This window comes from Schistocerca nitens, chromosome 10 (assembly GCF_023898315.1).
Source record: "Schistocerca nitens isolate TAMUIC-IGC-003100 chromosome 10, iqSchNite1.1, whole genome shotgun sequence".
Lineage (NCBI taxonomy): Eukaryota > Metazoa > Arthropoda > Insecta > Orthoptera > Acrididae > Schistocerca > Schistocerca nitens.
The window spans coordinates 210,034,286-210,050,141 of NC_064623.1; the positions used below are offsets into that span (position 1 = coordinate 210,034,286).

General features: G+C 43.8%; 1 protein-coding gene across 2 annotated transcripts in view; it reads left to right on the plus strand.

Moving 5' to 3' along the window:
• The window catches only part of LOC126210321 (uncharacterized), a 423,726-nt gene extending 408,162 nt beyond the window's left edge, over positions 1 to 15,564 (plus strand). For both annotated transcript variants that reach the window (XM_049939519.1, XM_049939520.1), the window contains 2 exons: positions 3,774 to 3,966; positions 14,275 to 15,564. In XM_049939519.1, coding sequence (XP_049795476.1) covers positions 3,774 to 3,966; positions 14,275 to 14,527 — 446 coding nt within the window. In that variant the 3' untranslated portion in view covers positions 14,528 to 15,564. The remainder of the gene's footprint in view (positions 1 to 3,773; positions 3,967 to 14,274) is intronic.
• Positions 15,565 to 15,856: the final 292 nt, after the last annotated feature.

Here is a 15,856-nt window from a genome sequence, read left to right on the forward strand (position 1 = left end):
ACATTTAGTCATACATGATGAAGTGGTATTCCAAAAACGTATTTGTCAGAAATGAGCTAGAAACTCCCTATAACAAAATGCATTCAGCATTTTTTTTACCTGAACCGTTCTGCGCATTTCTCATTATTACACAGATCCGCAATAATCTACAAAGAATTTTGAACATAATGCAATTAAATCTGAAAAGGTTGCAACTTAAAAATTAAAAATATACAGTATGAGCATCTGATATGTGTCCGCTTCAATGACAATTGTCATGTTGTACTTATATGGATATGGTGTCTGTTCTTTCGGACATAACCGAAAGAACAGACACCATATCCATATAAGTATATAGTTCGGGTAACACCGGCCAAGACTTTCTTCATCTGTGCGGATGCACACATATTCCCCGAACTCTTAAGAGACTTGGTAAGAATGTCTTCCACGAGTAATGAGTGTGTTGGGGTGGAACAGTATGAATGTAGTGTATGGACATACAAGGTGGGAGTGTGGGTCTCACGGGAAGCGACAAGGGATACCTCCCTGCAGTCGCACTGTCTTCTGTGCCCTCTGTGGCTCGGATGGATAGAGCGTCTGCGGTGTAAGCAGGAGACCCCGGGTTCGAGTCCCTGTCGGGGCACACATTTTCACCTGTCCCCGTTGATATATATCAACGCCAGTTAGCAGCTGAAGGTGTTAATATAATTCTAAACTGTCATGTTGGGTTATTTAGTACGTCTTCCCCAGATAAACATATTATAAATGTGTATTCTACACACACACACACACGGGCGCGCGCGCGCGCTCGCTTGTGTGTGTACACGTATGTAGAATACACAATTCAATTGGTCTAATCATGTTTCCAAACACAAGCTGTAACAGAAGCAGTGAAAATGGATATTGCAGTTTTCAATTAATCGATGAATTTGGGACGGTTTTTATAGACAGTTGCTTTCGCTGCACCCCAGAAGAAAAGTTAGGTTGTGTTAGGTCAGGCGATCGTGGAGGCCAAAGTCCCTGTGAAATTATGTGATCACCAAAAACTTCAGAAAGCAGTGACACTGAAACGCGAGCTGCATGCGCGGTTGCCCCTTCTTGTTGAAAATAACCGTTCAGTATTTCACTTAACACAAGTTCTCCTATGAATGGGTACAGAATATCACTGCAGTATCGTTGTGCGTTTATTGTTTCGTTGAAAAATATGGGACCCACAATCCGAAGGCTAGAAATTGCAATCCAAACTCCTATTTTCACAGAGTGAAGTGGTTTCTCATGAATACACAATGGACTTGCAGTACTCCACATACGAGAATTTTGCGAGTTCATGTACACGGATAAATGAAACCACGCCTCATCAGTGAAAAACGTTTCCTCAAGAATATCCTTTCCATTTTGTTGACCGAAATTTTTGAACCATTGACAATAATGCAGTCTCTTTCCATGATCAGTATTTTTCAGTTCTTGCACGACTGTCACTTTGTATGGGAAAAGTTCTAATTTTTTCCTCACAGCTGGCCGGCGGCTGTGGCCGAGCGGTTCTAGGCGCTTCAGTCCGGAACCTCGCTGCTGCTACGGTCGCAGGTTCGAATCCTGTCTCGGGCATGGATGTGTGTGATGTTCTTAGGTTAGTTAGGTTTAAGTAGTTCTGAATCTAGGGGACTGGTGATCTCAGATGTTAAGTCCGATAGTGCTTAGAGCCATTTCAACTTTACAGGTGTGTGGGCATCGATTTCCTGGTCGAGTTTTCTCACTGACTTATTCGGACTCATGGACATTTTATCGGAAGGATCGAGTAATTTATCCTCAGAGAAAACGCTAGGACGACCACTTCTCGGTGCATCTGTCACTGAACCCGTACTTCGAAATTTGTTAATCAAATCTCGCACAGTATCGCGATGTGGGAGTGTTTTCTCCGGGGAAACTGAATTAAATGTTTGACGAACTTCGACAAACTGAAACTGTGTCTTTACTGCTAGCTTTGAACACTTGTTCGACTAAAAACACGCATTCTTCACTGGTTAGCGTCTTAACAGTGACAAAAACGAAACAAACGAACAAAGGACATAAAGTTAAAATTCCACGGCGACACGGAACGACACACACCAACGATACTACTGACGTTGGCTGAGATAAACGAAACAGTGGAACGTTGGGAGTGTCTACTTGAAGGCAAGTAACCCAGGCAGGGGAACAAACATGCGGCACGCGCGGCTAACAATCATACGGCACTGCGGAGAGGCTTCTTGAACACCCCGTGTGTGTGTGTGTGTGTGTGTGTGTGAGTGTGTGTGTTGAATATACGTTTAGAATACGTTTATCTGGAAAATACTTACTAAATAACCCAACGTAACAATTGTCATTGAGCAGACACATATGAGATGCTCATACTGTTATCAAGATAATTTCTAGATTATTTCTGGGAAATACATCTTTGGAATACCATTTGTCATATACAGTTGAATGTGGTTAATGATGCTATATGTTTTATTATTAGTCAAATGTCTAAATGGAAAACAAAATTTCGGCAGGTGGGAGGAGGTTTAGAGGAAAATGCTTTCTCAACAAATCTGGGAGCACCCCTTCAACATACATCAAAAACCATAGAAGTTTTATTCGACTTTTTTTATATCTGTTACCAATTTGAGGGTATTTGTTCAGAAATGTTAAACTCAGTTTCTTTCAGGGGCTCTTTCACCGACTTAACGACTATATAGGCATGTATAGAAAAATGTGTGTATTATTTTGTTCTACACTTGTTCAAAGTTGATCATAATCGAAGTGTATCCCTAGTGTAGGTTTACTTGTGCAGAAATGTTTCTTGTGATATAATGTGTTTTAGAGTATCCAGCAATGTTCTGATCATATTATTTGATAAAAACATTGAAAAAAGACCAGATTATAACCAATAACAATAAAAACAGATAGAAAATTTGGTTAATTATCTCTCAAATAGTAAAAGTTACATTAACTTATACAGGGTGTTACAAAAAGGTACGGCCAAACTTTCAGGAAACATTCCTCACACACAAAGAAAGAAAATATGTTATGTGGACATGTGTCCGGAAATGCTTACTTTCCATGTCAGAGCTCATTTTATTACTTCTCTTCAAATCACATTAATCATGGAATGGAAACACACGGCAACAGAACGTACCAGCGTGACTTCAAACACTTTGTTACAGGAAATGTTCAAAATGTCTTCCGTTAGCGAGGATGCATGCATCCACCCTCCGTCGCGTGGAATCCTTGATGCGCTGATGCAGCCCTGGAGAATGGCGTACTGTATCACAGCCGTCCACAATACGAGCACGAAGAGCATCTACATTTGCGTAGACAAGAGCTTTCAAATGCCCCCAAAAATGGAAGTCAAGAGGGTTGAGATCAGGAGAGCGTGGAGGCCACGGAATTGGTCCGCCTCCACCAATCCATCGGTCAGCGAATCTGTTGTTGAGAAGCGTACGAACACTTCGAGTGAAATGTGCAGGAGCTCCATCGTGCATGAACCACATGTTCTGTCGTACTTGTAAAGGCACATGTTCTAGCAGTACAGGTAGAGTATCCCGTATGAAATCAAGATAACGTGCTCCATTGAGTGTAGGTAGACAAAACTAAAATGAGCTCTAACATGGAGATTGTTTCCGGACACATGTCCACATAACATATTTTCTTTATTTGTGTGTGAGGAATGTTTCCTGGAAGTTTGGCCGTACCTTTTTGTAGCACCCTGTATGTACCTGTGTATTTTGCCATACGTCACTCCTCTACAGAAAGTCGTGCGTGTTGTGCGACAGGTCGTCTGGTGACGGTGGGGGCGAGTCCGCCGGGAGCCGGGCTGGCGGCGACGACGGCGGCGCGGTACGCGGTGGAGGGTGCTTGCGCCGCCCTGCGCCGCGAGCTGGCCCCCCTCGGCGTCGCCGTGGTGACGCTGCGGCCCGAGCCACGCGCGCCCGGCCTGCCCGCCGAGATGCTGTTCGCCGCGCCCAGGTCAGCCCCCGCCTCCCTACCCACCTGCAGGGCTGTTCGCGACTATAGTCCGCGCAGGGTACGCTGGCGGGTGCGCAGCGACCAGTTTCCGCCCGAAGCGCTGGGCGAGTTCATTCGTTCGTTCGGAAGGGGAGGCCGACGTTGTTCGCCCGTTTTCAGCCGGTTGTGCTCACAGAATCGAGACGCTCCCCCTGCAGTTATTCTCGAACGATAGTACAGACAGAACTTCAGTGTTTCCTTTATTATATCTTCGTATGTCAGCTTCGTGACGGCATGCCCATCATATTTGCATTTAACCAAGACACAGCGCGAAATTCGAAAAAGTTTTCAATGAAAAATAGGGGTTGCTACAATTTTAAGTACACTACTGACCATTTAAATTGCTACACCAAGAAGAAATGCAGATGATAAACGGGTATTCATTGGATAAATATATTATACTAGAACTGACATGTGATTACATTTTCACACAGTTTGGGTACATAGATCCTGAGAAATCAGTACCCAGAACAACCACCTCTGGCCGTAATAACGCCCTTGATACGCCTGGGCATTGAGTCAAACAGAGCTCGGATGGCGTATACAGGTACAGCTGCCCATGCAGCTTCAACACGATACCACAGTTCATCCAGAGTAGTGACTGGCGTATTGTGACGAGCCAGTTGCTCGGCCACCAGTGACCAGACATTTTCAGTTGGTGAGAGATACAGAGAATGTGCTGGCCAGGGTAGCAGTCGAACATTTTCTGTATCCAGAAAGGCCCATACAGGACCTGCAACATGCGGTCGTGCATTATCCTGCTGAAATGTAGGGTTTGGCAGGGATCGAATGAAAGGTAGAGCCATGGCTCATAACACATCTGAAATGTAACGTCCACTGTTCAAAGTGCCGTCAATGTGAACAAGAGGTGACCGAATTGTGTAACAGATGACACCCCATACCATTACGCCGGGTCATACGCTAGCGATGGCGAATACACGCTTCCAATGTGCGTTCACCGCGATGTCGCCAAACACGGATGCGACCGTCATGATGCTGCAAACAGAACCGGGATTCATTCGAAAAAATTACGTTTTGCCATTCGTGCAACCAGGTTCGTCGATGAGTACATCGTCGCAGGCGCTGCTGTCTGTGATGCAGCGTCAAGGGTAACCGCAACCATTGTCTCCAAGCTGATAGTCCATGCTGCTGCAAACGTCGTCGAAGTGTTCGTGCAGGTGGTTGTTGTCTTTCAAACGTCCCCATCCGTTGACTCAGGGATCGAGACGTGGCTGCACGATCCGTTACAGCAGTGCGGATAAGATGCCTGTCATCTCGACTGCTAGTGATACGAGGCCGTTGGGATCCAGCACGGCGTTCCGTATTACCCTCCTGAACCCACCGATTCCTTATTCTGCTCTCAGGCATTGGATCTCGACCAACACGAGCAGCAATGTCGCGACACGATAAATCGCAATCGCGATCGGCTACAATCCGACCTTTATCAAAGTCGGAAACGTGATGGCACCGTTTCTCCTCCTTACACGGGGCATCACAACAACATTTCACCAGGTAACGCCGGTCAACTGCTGTTTGTGTATGAGAAATCGATTGGAAACTTTCCACATGTCAGCACATTGTAGGTGTCGCCACCAGCGCCAACCTTGTGTGAATGCTCTGAAAAGCTAATCATTTGCATATCACAGCATCTTCTTCCTGTCGGGTAAATTTCGCGTCTGTAGCACGTCATCTTCGTGGTGTAGCAATTTTAATGGCCAGTAGTGTATAATGCATAATTCATCATATGTTGCTGCATATGAAAGTTAGTTAACATATTGAACTTTTCTTTAGATGTGGATGGTGGTCTCTATCTGTCACCAATCTCAAGAAAACTGGTTTTATGAGTCACACTAATTTGTGATTGTGCATGCCACTGATGAAACCGGAATGAAATGCCCATATCATTCATCACAGCTCATAAGTGGTTTGAGATATCGAAACGAGATGACAGCATGCAAAGAGGGGAATATTTTTTCATATGGTTATTATACTAGACTTCGTTATCTACTGTGTTTCCCCGCTAACTATAGACTTTTTCGATGAAATAATCTAATTTTTAAGGGACGTTGATAACTGGCGAAACATGAAATGCTCTCTGTTTTGCAACAACATAGGTGGACTAATTACACATTTCTTATTGCGCTGACAATGTGTATTTTCGTAAGCTATCGAACATACTTGTCCTGAGTTCCTCACTTAATAAACTTAATAAACTACTGTTTCAAAATTCTGGTACAGTTGCATCTCCATAGCATGTTAGTGAGGTGACAGTCTATAAACTCCGCTGTATTTTGGCAAGAGAAGTAAATTTTAACACTGCAACAAGAGAAATGTAGATTTTACTCAAAATTTGCCACTCTTGACACTTCTCTGAGAGTTACAAGTAGTTAACAATTTAGACGAAATTAAATCATTGCTTCTGTTGTACTTTCAGCGCAGTTCTTTTTAGATACGTTAGTGGTGATGATGGTAGATCTTTGTGGGTCATCACCATGTAAGTGTGGGAATGGAGAGGCTCCGCTTAATATCTACAAAAGATGTGAGTGCAGGCTCCAGTTTAGAATGGCACTTCCCCTCCAGTGCTTGGCATTTCCCTACACTGCACCAACTGCCTGGCCACAAACCTTCACCACTGTGACTGTCCACACTTGTCCAGCCAGCTGCGCATCTGCTGGCCACATTATTCTGTGCGCACGTAAATGGTGACCTTCTGGGATTTTAGAAGGAATCTAAAATGCATACAGAAAATACCCACCTGCCGTTTTAGACACCATCTCTCCAAGTTCTTGACTTGCATTACATATAATCAATGTACACTATCTAATCACCTACTCCTGAACATTAATATGAGGTATGTCCACCCTTCGACTTTATGGTGGCTTCAACTCTGTTAGGGACACAATGTGCCTGAATGTCCGTGTAGGACTGTCATCCCCGTTTTCCTCAACAGACAGAAGCATAAGAGGTACTGGTGTTGGACGCTGGGGTCTGGAGTGATGTCAACCTTCCAACCCGTCCCAAAGATGTTCCATTGGGTCCAGGTCAGGACTCTGGTTAGGCCTGTCCACTTCAAGGATGCTGTTGTCCACAAACCACTGCCTTGCAGATGTTCCTTTATGACAGCGTGCACTATGATGCTGCTACAATCATCGCCTCTAAACCGTCCATTTCCTGTACTCAATACACAGTTGTGTAAATGGCGTTCCTATTCTTCAGCATTCACCATTTAGCGTTTTTTTAAAGAGAAATTAGAGGACCACACCCTAACAACGAAAAGCACTCCCATACCGTAACACTAGCATCTCTCTACTTTTAACTGTTGACTCTACACATGATGGCAGCCAAAGTTTTCCAGACGTTCGCCAAACCAAAATGAGACAGTCGAGACGCGATGGTGCCTGAGTTTTCTTGAAACCATGAACGCCCAATTACAGCGCTGTTAAACGCGGTTCTTGCTAACCACGGTTCCTTCAGGCGTGCATGCATGTTCGAATTACAGTAAGTGTAAAAACGCAGCTTAAAGACACATGGACGATGACATATGGAAGTTTGGACGGGACATGAAGCGTGCACAAGTAGCCGAAATGTTTTAGGCGTCAGCTCGCAGCTAGCAGACCTTCCATCGGACTACCACAGGGTATAGCGTGATTCATCACTCCGAATCTCTCGTTTCCAGTCATTCACTGTCCAATGGGGTCGTTCTTTAGATCAATTCAAGCGTCACTTAGCATCGACTACTCAAACTTGTAGATGATAAGGATCATTGGACGCCATACTTTTTAATCCCATATGCACAGTCATTGTGCTAGCTGGATTATTGGTAGCACTTCGGAATTCAGGAATGGTCATTCCGATGATTGCAAGACATTTTTTACAACCACTCTGAGTCTTGCTTGGTGCACCCAGCCAGAACTAGTCTTGGTTTAGCTGTGGGCTGTTGCTTTGCTTTTCCACTTCACAGTCACACGACCAACAGTAGACCTGGGCAACTCTAGAAGGGTTGAACGGTCCCTGATGGATCTGTTACTCACGTGACATCCAATGGCAAGTCGCGTTCAAAGTCACTGAAGTCTCTTCAGTAACCCATTCGATGTTACTGATTCTCTGCTCATAATATAATGCCCCCTGCCTCACTTATGCCTCTCGTGACATCGAGTGCTCAATTCGGCAGTGTGTAGGGCTGTCCTGATAATTTTGATCAGATAGCGTATGTCTTTCTGTAGGTCTCGTAGTTTTCGCGCTGTCGTTGTCTGAAACCTCAGAGGTAATTATGAATAACCTTACAGCTGGATATACTTTTTGTTCCATAGAACCTTAATCAGAGGATCCACACAGTTATAGGATATGTCTTAGGAACAAATGGGGCAAAATACATTTTAACACAAGAAAAGCGACGCATCACGATGGAATTATCATGAAAGGACGATATTGGTAGACGTGAGGTACATTTAAAGACAAATGATTGCGATTTCAGAAAAATAAATGACTTATTCAAGAGAGAGAGATTCGCAAACTCAGCTAGTCAGTAACACGTTGGTCCACCTCTGACCATTATGCAAGCAGTTATTCAGCTTGGCATTGATTGTCACAGTTGCTGGATGTCTTCCTGAGGGATGTCGACCCAAATTCCCTCCAATTCGCGCGTTAGATCGTCAAAATCCCGAGATGGTTGGAGGTCCCTGCCCATAAAGCTCCATTCTCAGTTGGGGAGACACACGGTGACCTTCCTGGCCAAGACAGGGCATGGCAAGCACGTAGGTAGACAGTAGAAACGCTCGGAGTTTGTGGGCGAGCGTTATCTTCCTAAAATATAAACCCAACATGTCTTGGCACGAAGGGCAACAAAATGGGGCATAGGACAACGTCAGTGTACTTCTGTGCTGGATATGTGTCGCGGATGACAACCGAAGTGGTCTTTTTATCAAATTAAATGCCACCGCAGACCAATACTCTTGGTAGCTGTACCGTATGGAGGGTGACAGTCACGTTGGTTATCCCACCGCTGTCCAGTGAGTCTCCAGACAAGTTTTCGCTTGTCATCAGGGTTCAGTTCGAAGTGGGACTCATCACTGAAGATAATTCTACTCCAGTGAGATTCCTGGCCGAATGTACTCGATATCACTGCAAACAGGCTTGTTTGTGTTTAGGAGTCAGTGGTAGTCGGTTTAAGGGACAGCGTGAGCTCGGTCTCCTTGCTATGAGCCGCTTATTAATGGTCCTTTTGGTCACTGAATCAACAGCTACACGTCGGATCGATAATAAATGATGAATCCAGGTCATCGAGTGCCTCTCTGACGATTGCTCAGTTTTCGCGTATGTCTAGAGATTGGCAATCTCGTCCATCTTTGGGAACTAGTTCACTGGTGATCGCTCTGTTTTGGTAACCGTACATTTTTACTCGTTCACCGTTCATTTGTGCTTCGTACATGGTTCTTATGAAAATTGAAAATTAGTAGCGTAGGTGACTGAAGATGGAAGACGCCAACAGGGGCAACATGCCTCCCCCCTGTAGTACAGAGATTTTATTCATAACAGAATTCTCACACACTTGAAATTTTTATGATTCTGCAAAACTTCTCGTTTAGCCAACTGTAGCGTTGTATGGCTGATGGCAGTGAAATAAATATAAGGCGGCGCACGAAAAACCGGCCCCGAGTTCAGACTGCTCGCCAATTACGCACGATTTGTTGACCGCTGCGAGCAGAATAAACAAACATGTAATAATTAGGCAGTGAAGAAATAACATATAAGCTAATGCAAACAACTTAGAAACAATAGACGACGTTTGGCGGGCGACAATGAGCAGTCTAGTACTCGGGGCAGTACCACTGAAATAATATTGTAGGAGTTATCATATTCTCTTTACAAAATGTGACACCATGCACTCGATTATGAAGCGCGGGCTTCATTCGGTTGTAAGTCGGTCTGCCTTCCGTAACAATGAACATGCTGTTTTACCTTGGATCAAAAAAAGACGGAAAATGGCCACTAATGTGTGCCTTGCCGACTTCCCTTGCATGTGTAATAACAAAAAAAACTTGCCTTTTTATATTTCTATCGAAATAGTGAAGTAAGCTGATATGCCGTTTTGTTACCTGAAAAGATGTATGTATTACATACCTCCTAATTTTTATGTAATTTACGTAGTTATAAAATACACTTTAATTACGCTCAATGGAATACGAAAAGAACCAGAAGTTCAGAGTTCGAAAAAGGTTTGAAACAATGGGCGTCCGAAGCAAACGAAAGGAACAACAACTCGATACTGAACTGACTATGAGCAGTCGGCAGTGGAAGTGCGACGAGTGGCCACGCGAAGAAGGACGAGTCCGGCCGAGCGAGACCGAGACAGGCGGGAACGGGACCGAGGCTGGAACGAGACCGGCCGACGTGCCGTTCGGGAACGACACCGACCGTTTCCGGTTCCCAGAAACAGTAAGTAAAGAGCCGCGACCGAAGTGAACTATGAAAGACCGTTCCTTCAAGGGAACCTCCCCATCGCACCCCCCTCAGATTTAGTTATAAGTTGGCACAGTGGATAGGCCTTGAAAAAGTGAACACAGATCAATCGAGAAAACAGGAAGAAGTTTTGTCGAACTATGAAAAAAATAAGCAAAATATACAAATTGAGTAGTCGATGTGTAATATAAGCTACATCAAGGACACAATTATCTGACGAGCGCCGTGGTCCCGTGGTGAGCGTAAGCAACTGCGGTACGAGAGGACCTCGGATATGGTTACAAAAAAAAAAAAAAAAAAAAAAAAAAAAAAAAAAAAAAAAAAATGTTCAAGTCTTCCCTCGAGCAAAAATTTTAACTTTTTTATTTTCTAGCAATTGACGTGTGTCAATTATCAAAGTTCAGGCATTCACACGATCAACTTCGCTCGCGAAAATTCCAGGAGATGTTCAGATTTGCTTGGACATATGCAGGATTTGACGGTCTACACACGGAAAAAATTGGAAAACGTTAAAAACATATGTTTTGAGAGAGCACAGGGAAAACTGTGTGACTGTGAAACTGTTGCATTCATTTGTTGCAGTTTATGTGACAAACTCTTATGTTTTCATCACTTTTTTGGGAGTGATTATCACATCGACAAGAAAACCTAAATCGGGCAAGGTAGAAGAATCTGTTTACCCATTCGCCAAGTGTACAAGTTAGATGGGTCGACAACATATTCCTGTCATGTGACGCACATGCCGTCACCAGTGTCGAATAGACTATATCAGACGTGTTTTCCTGTGGAGGAATCGGTTGACCTATGACCTTGCGATCAAATGTTTTCGGTTCCCATTGGAGAGGAACGTATTTCGTCTACTAATCGCACGGTTTTGCGGTGCGGTCGCAAAACACAGACACTAAACTTATTGCAGTGAACAGAGACGTCAATGAACGAACTGACAGATCATAACTTTGCGAAAATAAAGTAAAATTTTCACCCGAGGGAAGACTTGAACCAAGGACCTCTCGTTCTGCAGTTGTTCACGCTAACCACGGGACCACGGCGCTCCTGAGCTCACATTACCCTTGATGTTGCTTATCTTGCACATGGACCACTCAGTTTGTATATTTTACTTTTTTCCATAGTTCCACACAACTTCTTCCTGTTTTCTCGATTGATCTGTGTTCAGTTTTTCAAGGTCTGTCCACTGTGCCAACTTATAACTAAATCTGAAGGGGGTGCGATGGGGAGGTTCCCTTGTTAGAATTCGTTCCTCAGTCGTTCCGTTTATGTTGATGAACCGCTCCTTTGGACCCGTTAGTTCGCGGACGACCCATCTCTAGTTGTGTCGTCCCTCTAGGTCGACCGTTTCCTTCTTGACGCTCTGCTGGGCCGTGGTACACCCATTCCCGCCAACAACGTCGAGCGATTAGTACGTTATTCCGACTGACTTCCTTGGCCCCAACTACGTGTCCTCTCTCAAATGCTGACATCCGCGCATACTGTTCACGCGATTATCAGCGGGACGTAGTTACTATCCAACTGAGTACATGCCCTGGTATCGACGTGCCCCGGTTTACTATCCTCGCTAGCTGTGCGATGAAATTGCGCAGCAGCGTCACACATTCATGCACCAGCCACCAAAGTTTACACTTTTGCATTCCCCGTTGAATATCAGTTTGTGACCAGTTTGCATAACTCCTTCGCAGTACGTCGCTTTTTTGTCTTCGGGTGTATTATCACCGCAAAAAAATGATGTAGAATTGTTTCCGGTAAGTCAAGCCACCTGCCTCTGCTGAGGTCAGAAGTGGCAGTGAAGTGGTGGGTATGTGTCAGCTGCGCAATATTAGCGGAGTAAGTTAGGTCGACTTAGAGCTATGACAGAATGGTACACACGAGTTAGCAATGTCTGGCTGTGCACGTGACCACACGGTCAATGAAATTGTCTGATTTGTTGGAGTATGAGCAAGGACTGTGCAAAAAGTTTACAGGGAACGTTGTACTACTCACGGCCACATAACACGGCGTAAGACCGGTGGTCGTAAAAAGATCGTAACCGACAGGGAGTGGAGAAAAGCGTCACGCCTTGTCAAAGACAATCGCTTTCGAACCCAACATGAATTACAGCTGTCATTGAATCCCGACCAGTTTTCGAGAAGCGAACTGCATGCAATGGACACTTAGAGTTTGGTATTTCACCAAAGCCCGTTTCTCACAGAAAGAGATAAAACTGCACCTCTTCGGTGTGTCAAACAACACAGAAACTGGGGGTCTCGTGTTGCCCCCTTTTAATGGCATGGAGTCCACCAACGTGGCGTTTAATCTACAGTGTGTACAGGTTGCGTGTGTTTAGGCTAGAAGAGATTCTACGGTGTTTTGCGTATGTGTTTCGAAGTAATAGTTGGGTCCACTTATTTAGTTTACCAGGAATACCAGCCAGGATTTTTATCGATGGTCAAGAGCTACCTTTTCATAGACGTCTATATGATGAGTATGCTGTGCACACTCCTGTCTTTCAAGATGACAGGAACCGCGTTTAACACCGCTGTAATTGGGCGTTCGTGGTTTCACGAAAACTCAGGCACCATCACGTCTCGACTGTCTCATCATTAAGTCTACGACAGTTTGAAACAGCGGGTAAGTCATGACAATCAAGATGATTTGTTAGCCCTAAGGAATGTAATCCTCAATGATGAGGATACGATATTGCAGTGCCTGTGTTTGTTAAGATGTATAATGCACGGTTCCTTCAGGCATGCATGCATGTTCGAATTACATTAAGTGTAAAAGCGCAGCTTAAAGACACATGGAAGATGACATATGGAAGTTTGGGCGGGACATGAAGCGTGCACAGATAGCCGAAATGTTTAAGGCGTCAGTTCGCAGCTAGCAGAAAATCCGTGTTTGTGTACCGGTCTACACAGACTTAGAGTGTAATCATTCTATTCTACAGTTGCGGGTTCCTCGTATTCGCAACTGATAATACATTTCCTGCATTCGATGAGTAGCTTCAGATGAAGGTGGCATAACTGAAGAATCTTGAGACCATCTTCATCAGCGAATTCAGGCTATCAGGAATCCTACAGATAATGTTACACAGTTTCCTGAAGGTGTCCAACGTGAATAGTCTTATCAGTGTACAACAAAGTTGTACGAAGGTATCTGAACAAAGCCCCATCTATGTAGAGAATCTGTGCATCTACCATAACTAGTCTGTATTGTGTTCAGTATTACTCTGTCAGTGTGCAGTAATTTTGGCCCTGGCAAGATAATTCCTCCTGCATGTGTCCCTTGCATATGAGATTATGAAGTCATAATCCACTGGTTACGCGACTGTTCAATGAATGTTTCAGCTTCCTCATTGGTGGTCATCTACATATTAGCAATCTCTTCAGTATGGTTGGCAGTATAGATGGATTGGAACTTAATGGTTGATATAAATACTTTTCTTCTCTCCCATAGGGATATCTTTTGCGTGGAATCTGATTGCATCAGGGGTGTGATTTGTTTCCATACCCTTTTCTTTCTCTAGCGACCTCCTATCACTTTTATTTGTTACCTTACCCATTTCACTCCCTAACAACATCCTCTCAGTGTTATTTGATACTTATTAAACATCCCATCAGTATCGTTTGTTAGCTTACCCATTTTACTCCCTAATAACTTTTCATCAGTATAATTTGTTATTTTATTCATTTCACTTGCGAGTAACTTCCTGCCAGTATGGTCTGTTGTTCCCAATAACAGCCTGTCAGTATTATTTGTCACATTACCCATTCCACTGTTCAATAATTTCATATCAGCTGACTCTGTCCTATGCCACAGCCTCCCTCGCCAGATTCGCCGGGAAGGAGACACTGTGGTGGACATCCAGCCAGCAGAGTACAAGTACAAGGAGAGCGACTTCTCGGTGCTGACGCCGCACGCCATGAGGATCCTGGAAGAGGCCATCAGCGCGCCCAAGCCCCGGGACACCTACCAGCTGAGCTCGCGCCGCAAGTTCCCCAGCCTCGGCGGTTTCGTCACCGTACTGAAGAAGAAGATCAGCAGCCACAGATACAAGCCGCAGATCATGTAGGCCCCCAGTGCCGGATGGCTTGGGATAGGGAAAGCCAAAGCAGCACTCCACAAACAGTGGGCATGTAGTCTAGACGCCAGTCCTACTTGGGAAGACGTTTCACTACAGCATTTCTCACCAGAAAAAAATTTCTTGATGGTAATTCCTTACCTACTTCACAAAAGTACTGATAACTTAAAAGATGTCCGAATGACAACATACTGCCGCTCTGACCAACATTTCGGGTATTAAAATAGCACTTTATTTTGTTTCCGTTACTGCACAGATTATGCCATGAAGCCAATTTGATATGACTGTATATAAGAACATTTCCAAGAGGACATACAGTGAAACTTCATTCATTCGGCATAACTGATATGAGCTGAAAGTCCTTTTTGTTGAGTTGAAAATCTGCATTATTGATAAAGCTTTCTTCAGGGGGTTATCAACAGCCGATATACTGGAAAAAATCCTTCTTTTGTGGGTACATCCGTGTCATTTTATTTATTCTCTACAGGTTTTTGGCACTAGCTACCATCTTCAAAGCAGGTAATAATATCCAACAATTGGTAAAAACACATGTTTTCTAAATACAACAACATCAAGTATAATGTGTGGCAAATTATCACATTGCTTATTTCACTGAATATCCACTGCAGTAGATTTATACAACAAAAGTTTGCCAATATGTACACATTTGATCTTAACACCAAATAATCACCACATGCTCAGTCATACCAGGATCTGTATCCATGCTCTGAATGAGCTTGTGGTAGTTATCTGCTATTAAGATGGAGCATGTACATGTTATCACATTTTGACCATTTAAATGTACTATATGTGAATATGGCAGCCAGTAGCAAAACTCACAGAGAATAAATAAAATTTACAGTGTATTGTTGAGTTGAAAGTGTGTATTGTGGAGTTGAAAGTGTGTATTGTTAAGTTGAAAGTGTGTATTGTTAAGTTGAAAGTGTGTATTGTTAAGTTGAAAGTGTGTATTGTTGACCTGAAAGCCTGTATTGTTGACCTGAAAGCCTGTATTGTTGACCTGAAAGCCTGTATTATTGTGATAAAAGCCTGTATTATTGAAAGTCCATAGTGATGAAAGTCCGTATTATAGAATTCTTCTCCAAAATAGTTATTTGTATCTACATTTCGGAATATACAGTGATGTTGTGGTGAAATAAAGATTAACTGTGTTTTCTGCTGACCTGTTGATTGGACTTCCAAAACGAGCCAGTGTCATCTCTCTTGTGGACCTGAGCCAAAGACCAGTTTCCCTCTATGGAATGGCTCAACATTTACGACATCTTAACCTAAGCTTATCCCCACACACTTTCCTGTTAA